General features: G+C 46.3%; 1 protein-coding gene across 1 annotated transcript; it reads right to left on the reverse strand.

The window, feature by feature from the left end:
• Nucleotides 1-243: 243 nt before the first annotated feature.
• PPP1R14D (protein phosphatase 1 regulatory inhibitor subunit 14D) lies at nt 244-11,447 on the reverse strand. The gene is made up of 4 exons (XM_046655463.1): nt 11,170-11,447; nt 894-977; nt 660-692; nt 244-471 (listed from the first exon to the last, which is right to left on the reverse strand). The coding sequence occupies exons 1-4, from the start codon at nt 11,422-11,424 to the stop codon at nt 406-408; spliced, it is 438 nt and encodes a 145-aa protein (XP_046511419.1). The 5' UTR covers nt 11,425-11,447; the 3' UTR covers nt 244-405.
• Between the last annotated feature and the right edge of the window lie 3,297 nt (nt 11,448-14,744).

Genomic DNA, 14,744 nt, shown 5'->3' on the forward strand with positions numbered 1-14,744 from the left:
CTCAAGGTCTGTTTGGATGGATGGGTGGGTGGATGGATGGATGGATGAGGTGTGCAGATAGAGCCTAGTGACTCAGGCTGCTGGCCTTCTGGTATATCACTTCACCCTCTCCCTCCCCCGTCCCTCAGCACAGATATGCTCCACACTCCATTCAGCTGGGGCTTCTAAAGGTTTTATCCACTTAGCTGCCAAGGAAAGCACGGGGCAACAGCCACGACTGGCTCCCAGAAAGCCCAGCTGACAGGAACTAGCTGTGACTGCACAAACACCAGGGGTGTCCAAATGTCCCTCATCCTCCACGTTCCTTGTCTGTGTCTCAAGGAGTCATTTCCCTTGCAGCCCGGGATCCAGAGGTTCAGGGCAGGCCCGGCAGTGCTGAGGCTGCTGAAGGTAGTCTCACAAGGCTTATTTCTGAGGCCGACTGAGTCTACGGAGTTTCTTGAGTTCACCAAGCAGCTCAGAGATAAACGGCTGAGAGAGAAACAGGGATGAGATCAAGGCATGTGGTCATACCCACCCGCCACACTGCCCTCCCTAATCCCCCCTGACCCCATTTCCCCAGAGCCGGGAAGGAGAAGGACCCAGGGCCAAGCTTTCCTTTCGTTAGCTGCCTCCCCACTGGGCCTCTTCTTACCCCCAGATCAGCAGAGCATCCTTACCTCTGTGGGGCGGGGACAGTTTTGGAGAATGGCCTGGGTAGAAGAAAGAGAAGTGGGTCCCCAAGCCACAACACTTTCCCGCAAGCCCCACTCAGTCTCCCAGGAATTCTCTCCTCTGAATTGGTTCTCCCCACTCCACCCAAAGAAGCAGAGCCTGGGTTCCTGGGTTCCCTAGTCCAAGCCCAGCTTCCATCCCCCGACCCCTGGGGCTTGGGCCCAGCCCACCCATTCTACCTCCAACTGAGTCTTCTGTTCTTCTGTGGATAGTTCCATGAGAGCCTCCAGGTCAATCTCAGGCTCTGAAGGAGTTGGTTGATCCTGTTTAGGAATCACGTGGGGCTCAGAGGGGCCTGGCCAGCTGGAGCCGGAGTGATGTTTACCGTCAGGGGCTCACCCTCCTCCCACCCTATTTCCCATGTTCAGTCCTTCTCCTCACCTTACTCAAACCACCCACTCATTCTTCCATTCAACAGTTACTGAAGACCTACTATGTTCCACCTGAAACAATGCTAGGGCTCTTTATAAAGAGTATCTGTTCATTCTTCCTGGAAATAGAACAAAGAATCCTAAAATTCATATGGGGCAACAAAAGACCCCAAATAGCTAAAGCAATCCTGAGAAAAAAGAACAGAGCTGGAGGCATCACAATCCCCGACTTCAAAACATACTAGAAAGCTACAATAATCAAAACAGCATGGTACAGGCACAAAAACACACACACACATCAATGGAAGTGAACTGAGAGCTCAGAAATAAAACCACACAGCTAATCTTCCACAAAGGAGCTAAGAACATACAACGGAGAAAGGAGAGTCTCTTCAATAATTGGTGTTGGGAAAACTGGACAGCCACATACAAGAGAATGAAAGTAGACGACTACCTTTCACCATACACAAAAATTAACTCAAAATGGATCAAAGACTTGAAGGTAAGACCTGAAACCATAAAACTCCTAGGAAAAAATATAGGCAGTACACTCTTTGACGTCAGTCTCAGAAGCATCTTTTTGAATACCATGTCTACTCAGACATGGGAAACAAAGGAAAAAATAAGTGGGACTTCATACGACTAAAGAGCTTCTGCAAGGCAAATAAAACCAGAATCAAAACAAAAAGACAACCCACCAACTGGGAGAAAATATTTGCAAATCATATATCCAACAGGGGGTTAATCTCCATAATATATTAAAGAATTCACCCAACTGAATGACAAAAAACAACCCAATCAAACAATGGGCAGAGGATATGAACAGACATTTTTCCAAAGAAGATATACAGATGGCCAATAAACACATGAAAAGATGCTCATTATCACTAACTATCAGGGAAATGCAAATCAAAACTACACTAAGATATCACCTTACACCCATTAGAATGGCTATAATCACAAAGACAAAAAATAACAAATATTGGAGAGGATGTAGAGAAAAGGGAATTCTCATACACTGCTGGTCAAATACAGGGCCGGCCCGGTGGTACAGCAGTTAAGTTCGCACATTCCGCTTCGGCGGCCCAGGGTTCGCCGGTTCAGATCCTGGGTATGGACATGGCACCACTTGGCACACCATGCTGTGGTAGGCGTCCCACATATAAAGTAGAGGAAGATGGGCACGGATGTTAGCTCAGGGCCAGTCTTCCTCAGCAAAAAGAGGAGGATTGGCAGCAGATGTTAGCTCAGGACTAATCTTCCTCAAAAAAAAAGTCAGATATAGAGGTATCATCTGATCCAGCAATTCCACTCCTGGGTCTATTCCCAAGAGAAATGACAACATATCCACACAAAAATTTGCACATGAATGTCCATAGCGGCATTATTCATAGGAATCAAAAAGTGAAAACAACCCAAATGTTCATTGACTGATGGATAAATAAAATATGATATAACCATACAATATCATTCAGCAATATATAGGAAGAAAGCACTGATTCGTGCTACAACATGAATGATTTTATTTTTCCTTTTTCTTCCCAAAGGCCCACAGTACATAGTTGTATATTTTTATTTGTGGATCCTTCTCATTGTGGCATGTGGGATGTGGCATGTACACTTTAAATGGGTGAATTGTATGGTATGTGAATCATATCTCAATAAAGCTGCCTTTAAAAGTTATTACAGTCATTGAAAAAAACCTAAACAATACAGAGTTGATAAAATTAAAAATGAAAGAAGCTCAAGAGAATGAGAAGACAAACCACAGACTGGGAGAAATATTTGCAAAAGATATATCTGATAAAGGACTGTTATCCAAAATACACAAAGAACTCTTGAAACTCAACAAGATAAGAAGTGAACAACCCAATTTAAAAACGGGCAAAAGATTCGAACAGATGCCTTACTGAAGAAGATGTGCGGATGGCAAAGAGTATATGAGAAGATGCTCAACCACATATCTCATTAAAACACTGCAAATTAAAACAATAGTGAGATACCACTACATACCTATTAAAATGGCAAAAAATCCAAAATACTGAGAAAACCAAATGCTAATGAGGATGTAGAGCAACAGGAACTCTCATTTATTCCTGGTGGGATGCAAAATGTACAGCCACTTTGGAAGACAGTTTGTCAGTTTCTTACAAAACTAAACATACTCTTACCACACGATCCAGCAATTGGTATTTACCCAAATGAGCTGAAAACAGGTTCACACAAAAATGTGCACCTGGATGTTTACAGCAGCCTTATTTATAATTGCCAAAACTTGGACGCAACCAAGATGTCCTTCAGCAGGTGCGTGGATAAATAAACTATGGTACATCCAGACAATGGAATATTATCCTGTGCTAAAACGAAACAAGCTATCAAATCATGAAAAGACACGCAGGAAGCTTAAATGTATATTACTAAGTGAACAAAACCAATCTGAAAAGTCTACATACTGTATAATTCTAACTATGTGACATTCTGGGAAAGGCAAAACTATGAAGATAGTAAAAAAGATCAGTGGTTGCCGTGGGTTGGAGGGAGGGCGGGATGAATAGGTGGCGCATAGAGGGTTCCAGGGCAGTGCAACTACTCTGTATGACACTGCTGGTGGATACACATCATTATACATTTGCCAAAACCCACAGAATGTGTAACACCAAGAGTGAATCCTAATATAAACTACGGACTGTTGGTGATTATGATGTGTCGATAAGTTCATCGATTGTTAACAAACGTACTGCTCCAGTGGGCGACATTTATAGGAGGGGAGGCAGTGCGTGTGTGGGGGCTGGGGGAATATGGCAACTCTCTGTAGTTTCCGCTCAATTTTTCTGTGAACCTAAAACTGCTCTAAAAAATAAAGTCTACTTTAAAAAAAGATGTAAACTCAAGGGCCAAGATCTAATAAATTTAATTTTTTACTGCTTCATCAAGGACTTTCTCAAGAGAAAGTGGCATGGTGGTGAAGAGCATGATTACTAGTACAGGTTGGTGCCACTTTCTTTTTTTTTCTTTTTAAAGATTACACCTGAGCTAACAACTCTTGCCAATCTTTTTTTTTTTTTTCTGGCTTTTTTTCCCCAAATCCCCCCAGTACATAGTTGTCTATTTTAGTTGTGGGTCCTACTAGTTGTGGCACGTGGGACGCCGCCTCAGCGTGGCCTGATGAGCAGTGCCATGTCCGCTTCCAGGATCCGAACCAGCGAAACCCTGGACGGCCCACAGCAGAGTGCGTGAACTTAACCACTCAGCCATAGGGCCAGCCCCAGTGCCACTTTCTTGATTCGTGCTAAGGGCCACCATTGCTTTTGCATCATCAGTGCAAATGTCAACATAATGAAAAAGGAAAAAAATATCTTAGTATTATTGTGAAAATAATCATGGACCTCCCGAAAGGGTCTTAGGAACCCTGAGGGTCACCAGAACACACTTCAAGAACTGCTGTCTTACCCATTTTTCTATTGGTTTGTTCGGTGTTTTCTTATTGATTTAAGAATCTTTTTTTTTTTTTATAATTCAGATAAGCCCTAGTATTCCACATATGATGGAAATAGCCTTTGTGTTTGGGGGAGGGGCTGGAGCAATAGATATTTGTGTTGGGGTTTTGCTGCTGCTTCTTTTTTTTAATGCTTAGCAATTACCCATACTGACTTGGATAAATATTTGATATTCGCCTTTGTATTTTCCTAGATGTTTGATGATTTCACCTTTTCCATTCGATTATTTAATCCTTTGGCATCTATTCAACAACTGTGTCAAGTGGCTGCTATTAACCCAGCACTGTGAACTTGGGAACTTGAGTGAACAAAACAAAATCTAGCCCTCAAAGAGCCTACATGTTAGGGGCAGTTGAGGAGACGTAATAAAAACAGATGTACTAAGTAATTAATTTGTATAATTTGTTTAAAGGTAAGTACTATTTGGGGAACTTTTTGGATGATGAAAATGTTCCGTATCTTGATTGGCGTAGTGGTTACATACAGCAAAGTGCAGCCAAACGTACACCTCCAACAGGCAGATCTTATTCTCTGTCAATCATGCTTCGATAAAGTTGATTTTTAAGGAAAAGAAAGAAAAAGAAGTCTCATCTACCCCCTCACTCCTTTCACTGCCAACAGGTAACCACGGTTAACAGTTTCGGTCCCTCCATACCTTTTTTAAAAGTTAACGGTTCTAGAGTTCTGAGTCAGCCTTTTCACCCCACACTCTAGACCTTCCCTTTGCTGCCTTGGTTTCTACCTCGTCTGATTCAGCATTCATTCAGTTAATGCCTGTTTATCAAGTGCACGCTATGTACCAAGCACTGTGATGAGAGCTGGGGCCATAACAGCAAGACGGACACACACGATCCTGCCCTTGAAAAGCTCAGTCTCCTGAGGGACACAGACTAGTGAGGGCTATAGACACAGTTACAATTCAGGGCAATAAGCACTCTGATGAGATACTAAGATACTATGGGGGCACATGGAAGGGGGACCTAACCAAGCCTGGGGTTTAGAAGGCTTCCTGGAAGAAGTGACCTCTAATCTGAGACCTGAAGACTGAGTAAGAATTAACCAGATATTTATGCTTCTGGTCATGATGGAGTAACAGGGGCCAGATTTATTCTCCCAAGATAAATAACTAGAAAACTAGACAAAAATATATGAACAACATCTTCAGACATTGGACAACAGGTAGCTCAGGACTATCAGCGAAAGAAAGGAAACAAAAGAGGTAAACTCTATAATTGCCTTGGGTTTCTTCCTGGAGGCAATTTCCAGATCTCAGGGCAGAGAGGAAGGTCCCAAGCAGAGCACAGTGGTCTTGCTAAATTGATGTGACAGAGATCAGAGTGCAGGGTTGAGGTGGCTAGAAGTTGTTGGACAAAGTTCTGGACAGGAGGGAGTTATGAAAAAAGAGGCCTCCAGAAATCTGTATAAGGGTTCTCTTGAGTCTTTGCTAAATGCAAGATGCACATTCATAGGGTGAAACTTCACAAGGCCAATGAGGCACTGAGGGCACAGAGATGAACAGTTCCTAGACCTCACACAAGACTGGGGACAAATCAAGTTGCAGACAAGCAGAGTGGACAGACATTGCTGACCATGCAGGAATTCAAGAGAGACCTCAGAAGGGCCACACTTTAGTAGGAGGGGTCAATTATTCTTTAGATTAAAAGCCACTCTAGACTCACCTTAACAGAGCTTAAAAACAAGGCTCACAAGGACCAAACTGAACCACAAGTAACTCAACTGCCTACTACAACAAAGCTCAACCCTCTTAAAAGGAAGAAAAAAAAATTCAGCTACCCAACAACATAAAATTCACAATGTCTAGTATCCAATAAAAAATCACTAGTCATGCCACGAAGCAGGAAATGTGACCTATAACCAAGGAGAAAAGGCAATTAGGGGCTGGCCCCGTGGCCACGTGGTTAAGTTTGTGTGCTCTGCTTCGGTGGCCCAGGGTTTCACTGGTTCGAATCCTGGGCGCGGACGTGGCACCGCTCGTCAGGCCATCCTGAGGTGGTGTCCCACATGCCACAACTAGAAGGACCCACAACTAAAAGAAAATACACAACTATGTATCGCGGGGCTTTGGGGAGAAAAAGGAAAAATAAAATCTTTAAAAAAAAAAGTCAATTAGTAGAAGCAGACCCAGAAGTGACAGAGATGATGGACTTAGAAGATGAGGAAAACATAAATATAATAATGAAAGAAATGGAAGATATGAGAAAGAACCAAATGGAGCATCTAGAGATGAAAAGTACAGTATTTTAAATGAGAAATTTGCTGGATGGAATTAACAGTATATTTGATGCTGCAGGAAAAAAGGTCAGTTGAACTTGAAGATAGAGCAAAAGAAACTAGACAAAATGAAGCCTAGAGAGAAAAAAACCTGGGGGGAAAAAATAAGAGAACAGCACAGAGCCTTGGTGACCTGTGGGACCATGTTAAGGGGTCTAACAGATCACTAATTGGAATCCTAGAAGGTGGAGGGTGTAGGCAAATAATAAAGATGCATTCTGGGGGCCGGCCCTGTGGCCAAGTGGCTAAGTTAGCGCACTCCACTTAGGTGGCCCGGAGTGTCGCCGGTTCAGATCCCAGGCACGGACATGATACCTCTCGTCAGGCCATGCTGTGGCGGCGTCCCACGTAGCACAACCAGAGGCACTCACAACTAGAATATACAGCTATGTACTGGGAGGCTTTGGGGAGAAGAAAGAAAGAAAAAAAGCCCCACAAACTGGCCACAGATGTTAGCTCAGGTGCCAATCTTAAAAAAAAAAAAAAAAAGATCCATTCTAATGATTAGAATTTCTCCTCTAAAAAGCATCAGTCCTGCCCCCAAAGCCTTTGTATATTTCTTATGATATTAACTATACGCCTATTGGATGTAAAGTATGTAAATTACTGAGAGTCATTTTGCCCCTGTAGCCTAGAGTTGAGAATATGGGTTCATATCATAATCCAAATATTCTTTCCCTCAAGTATTTTTTGAATTCTCAGAAAATGAGGGGATATATCCAACAACTACTACTGAGATGAACAAGTGTGGTAAACTTGTAACTCTGTATTACATGTGGTAGTTTCCTGCCAAGTGCTGCCTGATGTTACCCCCTTTCTCACCTCCACTCCATACTCAGGCCCCTTACTCCTGATCCCTACGCCATGGGGACCAGCAATGGAGTAAGGCTCAGAGACAAGCTAACAAATCTTTGTTTCACATATTTATTGACAATATTTTTTTAAAGTTGGAAGTTTAATAGATTGTTTCTTACAGTGTCACCACATCAAAAGTGTTGCATCAGGGCTGGCCCAGTGGTCGAGCGGTTAAGTTCACACACTCTGCTGCTGGCGGCCCAGGGTTTCACTGGTTCAAATCCTGGGCACGGACGTGGCACTGCTCATCAGGTCATGCTGAGGCAGCGTCCCACATGCCACAACTAGAAGGACCCACAACTAAAATATACAACTATGTTCTGGAGGGCTTGGGGGAGAAAAAAGGAAAAAATAAAATCTTTAAAATAAAATAAAATAAAATCTTTAAAAAATATATATATTAAAAAAAAGGGGCCGACCTGGTGGTGCAGCGATTAAGTTCGCATGTTCTGCTTCTCGGTGGCCCAGGGTTCACCGGTTCGGATCCCGGGTGTGGACATGGCACTGCTTGGCATGCCATGCTGTGGTAGGTGTCCCACATGTAAAGTGGAGGAAGATGGGCATGGATGTCAGCTCAGGGCCAGTCTTCCTCAGCAAAAAGAGGAGGATTGGCAGTAGTTAGCTCAGGGCTAATCTTCCTCAAAAAAAAAAAAAGTGTTGCATTAAAACACCAGCTGCCACCAGGAAAAAATAGTATTATGGAAGCTATAGAAAAGCAATGTTTAAAAATTCTGGGGTTGGGGCTGGACCTGTGGCCTAGTGGTTAAGTTCGCGCACTCCGCTGCAGGCGGCCCAGTGTTTCGTTCGTTCGAATCCTGGGCGCGGACATGGCACTGCTCATCAAACCACGCTGAGGCAGCGTCCCACATGCCACAACTAGAAGAACCCACAACAAAGAATATACCACTATGTACTGGGGGACTTTGGGGAGAAAAAGGAAAAAATAAAATCTTAAAAAAAAAAAAAAACTCTGGGGTGGTCACAGTGTCCCCTGCTGATGTGCACATTAGATTAAGCCGCAAGGCAGTGATTCTGGCAAGAGCTCTCCACAGAGTGGTGGGAACAGAAGCCAGCTTCCAGTGGTGTAAATGGTGATAGGAAGGGAAAAGGTAAGTGAGGATGGACAAACCCTCCAAGGAGTCTTCTTGTAAAGGAGACGTGAAATAGGGGATGGGAACTGGAAGGCGGCAGGCTGTTGAGCAAGAGACTCCTTAAAATAGGAGAAACTCAGGAGGGTTGAAGTCCCTTCTTAGAAGCCAAATCCACACTCCACCTCTGGACAATGGGAGCTCCAGGGCCCCAGGTCTGTTTGTTGTGATGAACCCGAATTTGGTTCCTCTGAAGACCCCAAAGCACGCTGCACATCCAGTGAGAAGAAGTGGGCCCCTCCAATAAAGGAAGGTGAGTGCCATTAAACTAAACTAAATATGCGGCAATGCATCCCTTGAACGACTCCCAGGGTGCTATGGAAGGTGGGCATGTGGAGGAGAGCCCTGGTGGGCGGGGAGGGGCTCTGTGAAGGTAGAACTAGGGCAGGGTAAGCCTGGAGACTGCGTTGCCTCAATCTCTGCCCAAAACGGCCAGCCGCCTGGGGCTTCCCCAGCCACTTGGCTGCTTCCTGCTGGAAAGAGCAGAGAGTGGGAGAAGAACTGCCACGTGGCCCCTTTGGACAATTGCCATGGCAACTCTAGACCGGGTATTTGATTTTGGCCATTGCCTGGGAGCGGTCCTCCCACATGTCCTGTTTTCCAATAGTATAAGCTCATTATTGTACAGCTTTCCCCCGCCTTGATCTCGCAAAACAAGTTTCTTTAGCTAGTGTCTTTCCCCTCTGCCTGGAAGAATTTACCCTGAGGTGTCTGAAACATGAAACTTTTCATGCAAGTGCACAACACTCTGAAATTGAAACTGAATCAGAAAGAGAAGGTGCTGGCAGTAGTGAAGGGCAGTGGAGGTGCCCTGCAAGGTCAGAGCAGATACAGGCCAAGAAAGCTCTCCTCTCCTGATCCAGCTCCAGGGCATCTCCCCACCCTCCTCGAATGAGCCCAGGATGCCGCAGGGGACATGCACCAAATTGACACATGACCCAGTGAGCTTCACAAGACAGCCCAGGCCACATGCATCACTCTTCCCCGCCCCCAACCACAGGGCAGCTGACACAGCCCTTGCCTGGAAGAATCTCAGGCCCTCGCTGCCCCAAAAAGAAAAGAGAGGACCTGAGTTGAGAAGGAGGAGAAACAAGGACCATGGTATGCGGACAAGGAGGACTCCTGGTCTCTGGCTTGGTACAGTGATTCTCAGCTGGCCACACGCTAGAATCAACTGCGGAGCTTATAAAAAAGACCAGCGCCTGGGCCCTATCCTAGTAGATATAAAGTCAGTGGAGGTGCAGCTGGGGCATCGGGTTTTTCTGAAGTACTTCAGGGGTGGAGAACCGCTAGCTGCTCCAATAAGTGCTCAGGCTCTGCCAGCACAGCCCCAGCTCCTAGTTATGTGACCTTGGGCTAGTTCCTCCACATCTCTAAGGCTCTACTTCCTCCATGGTAAAGCAGTACCTACCTAATGGAGTTGTGGGATGGGCTGAATGAAATAGTGCGTGTCCAGAGCTGGGCACTGGGCCTAGCACAGAGTTAAGTGCTCAAAATGTAATTCTTGTTGAAGCAACAGTTGTTACTATCTAGGACCCCAACTTGGAGGTATCGAAGTAAGAAAATGCCACTTTCCGTGACAAGGGGCCAAGACCCATCCTTTTCCCAGGTTAGGGTTGAGGGGGGTCAGTCAGGGCTGGGGCCAAGGCTGGGTCAGGCGCTGGTGTTAGCCTCACTGTTGGTTACTCTGATGTTCTCTTGGGCTCTGTCCATTCTGACATGATGGAAATGTTCTACAGCTGTCCTGACAATATGGTAGCCACTAGCCACATGGGGCTGCGGGGCGCTTGAAATGTGTCTAGTGTGACTGAGGAACTGGACTTTCAGTTTTATTTAATTTTTATTAATTTAAATAGCTACACACCGCTAATAGCTACAGTTGTGGACACTGCAGCTCTCGACCGCATGTGTGCTGAGGATGAGAGTAAATAAAGATATAAAACGAAGAAAAATAGCCCTTCTACTGTCTCATTTGAGCATCAAAAAGTCCTACGAAGGAGATATGACAGGCACCGACAGCCCCGTTTTATACATTAGGAAACTAAGTCTCAGGGATGTTGAAAGACCTGCCCCAGATTAGGAACAGTTAGAGGCAGAGCCTAGACCAGAGGGAGGCAGATTTGTGGGCTGCAAAGCCATGCCTCACCTGTTGGGAAAAGCTTTCCGTGGGAGCATCTCGCATCAGCCCTCCAGCAACTCCTGAGGTCTCCAGGCAGGCTTTCTCCCAGCCATCTGCCCGGGCCCCAAGCACCATGTTGTCACCCCCCGACCCCCACCCCTGGTGCTACCCACCTGGAAGAGTTCCTGAACCTGTGCATCCACCCACTGCTCCATCTCCAGCCAGCGCTGGAGTTGCCCCCGGTCGTACTTCACCGTCAGCCGGCTGGGTCTCCGGGACCTGGGCACTTTGGAGAGGTCGGTGTGGGACTTTGACTCTGAGTCTGTGGATGACGTCCTCCTCCTCCCAGAAGCCCACTGGACCTTCTTACTTGAGTTCTCCCTGTCTGGGTTGGGAGATGTGCAGGAAGTGGGGCTTGAAGACAGCATGGAAGGATCGGCCTGGGCAAGGAGCCGGGAAAAACTGCCAGTCAGAGCAAGGGTGCCAGGGAAGTGAGGAGACGGAGAACAGAGGGAGAGGCCAGCAGAGAAGAAAGGAAGGCGGGAGGGAGGGAGGCCCAAGGCTCCAGGAAGGGCCGGGGTCAAAGATCAACAGGCCTTTGTCTGGTGCTGGGAATGCCAGTCTTCTGGCTCCCTGCTGCCAGTTAGTGGCACTCCTGAGCAGTGCCCCAGCCTCCCTTCCTGCAGCCACTGGGGCCCAGAGTGATATAAACTGCAGTCGAACAAAGGTCAAGTGGGTGCCGTGCCTCGGGAGGAAGAAAGGGCCCTTGTATCCTGAGGGTGTGGGGCTCTGACGGGCGCTCTATGGCCGGCTCTGGGACAAGACCTAAGTCACACTCAGCTGAGAGCCTCAGCATCCCACCTTCCTGGGCCCGGACCCACCTGGGCCCTAAGCAGCAGCAGTCAGACGGATCCAGCAGGAGCAGAGTCCCCGGCCGGCAGGGGCTCCAGTTGGGAGTATGTTGCTGCTGGGGGCAGAGTCTCGCCAGGGACGGTTAGAGGAGGGGTTATCTCTGGCTCCCGTGGGGTCAGTACCCTCTTGTCGGGGGGTGTGTCTGAATGTGAGCTGCCTTTGGGAATATGTGAGGGCAGAGGGGCTCCTCTGTCAGCTGGCGCTGTGCACTTGTGGAGGAAATTTATCCAGCTCGTCTACCATGCCAGGGTCCCAGAAGCGACTGCTTAGGAAGCCATGTTTATCGTCACATGACCCTCCTCTCACTCAAGTGCTTCCTGACAAAGAGGAAACCTGCAGATCTAACTTACACCCAGGAGTCAGGACTAATACTTTTAGCCATACTTGCATTCTAAAGGAAGGGTATTTTTGCTTATTTAGTAGTCCTTTGTAACAAAAATTTCTAAACTTTTAAAAAAATTTACAGGAGAGCACTATAATTTTTTTTTAATGGACAGCTCAGAAAGACAAATGAAAAGCGAAAGTTTCTCTCCTCTTCCCAGCTCCCCACCAACAGCTCGCTTTTAGTTCTCTGTAATCACCATTATCGCTTTATGTAATATCATAAATTTGTCCATTTTAGACAGTCTCTCTCATTCCCTCAATACGAAGGATGAGAAATTAACTCCCTCATCTCCTTTACTTTCCATGTTCCAATTTTTGTTTATATATTTCTTTTTAGGTCTTGTGGTGTTGCCTTTAAGATGCTGAGTTTCGGTTTCCAACGTATTGACATCAACCATGACACACGGACTCCTAAAAGAGAGCTTTAGACAAAGGCTGCTAGATGAGTCTTTAATGATGAAATTTTGGGGCCCTACGTACGTTATCAGGGTGGGGGAGGTGTTTGAGGGCTGGAGGCCGGGATGGTAGCCTGGAAAAGCCCAGGCTCTGCAGGAAGGCTGACAGATCTGAGTTCACACTCAGTTTTGTCCTGCCTTGGTTTTATAACCTTCAAGCTTTACAACTTCTTTGAGTCTGTTTTCTCACCTGCAAAATGGGGTTTGGGGAGGATTAAATGAGATGATGTATGTAAACATTTAGCAGGGTGTCCAAAACACAGTCCCTTCTCAGTAGATATCCATCCTCTTCCTTTCTTCGCCTTCCCATTCTCCCTGACTTCCGGGGGGAGGGGGTCTGTCCCCCAAAGGCTGGCCCTGGGATTTCTCTGCAGTGGCTTCCTTCCCGGCCCTCTTTGGAAGAGGGTGGAGATGGGCCTGTAGACTCAGCTCTTACTTCGAGCCTGTGATGGCAGGCATTATTATGATAGTCTCCTCCATCTTCTGTTTCCTGTCTTTGGAAGGGTTTGGGAGCCCTTTCAGAAAAGGAACTAGATCAGAAGAGTCACTGGGTTTTTTTCCACTCATTAACTCATTCATTAACAAAGATTTTATGAGCTCCTCTAGCAGGCCAAGCATTATGCTCAATACTGGGGATTGGCAGTCCCTGCCTTCATGAGCTTACAGTCTAGCGTGAAAATAAACAAATATTTAGTCAACTAATCAAATAAATGTGAAATTACCACTATATTTCGTGATCTGAAGAAAAGGTAAGAGGTGTTACGAGAATGTCTAGTGAGGGTGTGACCTAGTAAATGGTAATATCTGAACTGAGTTCTGAAGAACGAGTAGGAGGCACAAGGCCAGCAGAAGTGGATCTAACAAAAGGTAGAGCATATGTAAAAGCCCTGTGGCAGGAGGGAGACAGTGAGTACAACGGACTAGGAACAGAGAGAGGAGGGAGAGAAAAGTGAGCCATGAGGCAGAAGGGATGGAGGTATACACACAAGGCCCTCTGAACCATGTTGAGGAGTTTTGCCTCCATCCTAAGACCACTGGGAATCACTGAAGAGTCTTAAGCAATGGTGGTTGGGCAGGCTGACATGTTCAGATTTAAATTTCCAAAGATCCCCCTGGCTGTTGAATAGATCAGAGGGTGCAGAAGGCCTGGAGGAGACCAGCTGGGAGGCCACTGCTGCAGGGGTTGACCAGGGAGGCAGTGCTGTCAATATCGAGAAGTGGACAGACTGGAGAGCTAATCAGGGAGTAATATTTAATAGAACTTGGTGATAGATTAGGGGTACATAATATGCAAACTTCATGGATGCCTACACAGGGACACAGACAGGTTCATGCACAGAGCCTCTCTGATCCTGTTTCCTCATCTGTAAATGGGGGGTTGGTGAGATTCTGCATGAGCACGCAGCATGGCCTGGTGAAGCTCGATGGCACACAAATGAGTTATGTCCGTTATTTATAGTGTGAGGTTCCTTATTTACATTCTTCCATCTCAGCATTGACACACGTCTCAGTGGCCTAGGTGTGTCACGTGTCACCATTCCTCAATAAGTTTGCCCAAGATAAGGGAACTCAAGACCCAAGATAAGATAGGAAGAGAAAACCACCAGGACCGCAAGGCTGCATCAGGGCAGGGAAACAAAGAGGATGTGGGCCTGGGCAGAGGCGAGGGTGTCTGCCCTGCTCTCCTGTCCTGGCCTGGGTCCAGTAGTGGGATAAACGGGCAGCAGGCACAACCCATCAGAACCAGGCTGTTCTTTTTCTGTTTGGTGAGGAAGATTGGCCCTGAGCTAACATCTGTGCCAATCTTCCTCTATTTTTTGTATGTGGGATGCCTCCACTACATGGCTTGATGAGCAGTGTGTTGGTCTGCGCCTAGGATCCAAACCCGTGAACCCAGCTGAAGAAGCAGAGCACGTGAAATTAACCACTATGCCACCAGGCTGGCCCCAATTGTGAGTATTTTTGACATTAGGAGAATTCTTCAAAAATGCCCCTTT

Source organism: Equus quagga, chromosome 2, assembly GCF_021613505.1.
Source record: "Equus quagga isolate Etosha38 chromosome 2, UCLA_HA_Equagga_1.0, whole genome shotgun sequence".
Classification (NCBI taxonomy): Eukaryota; Metazoa; Chordata; class Mammalia; order Perissodactyla; family Equidae; genus Equus; species Equus quagga.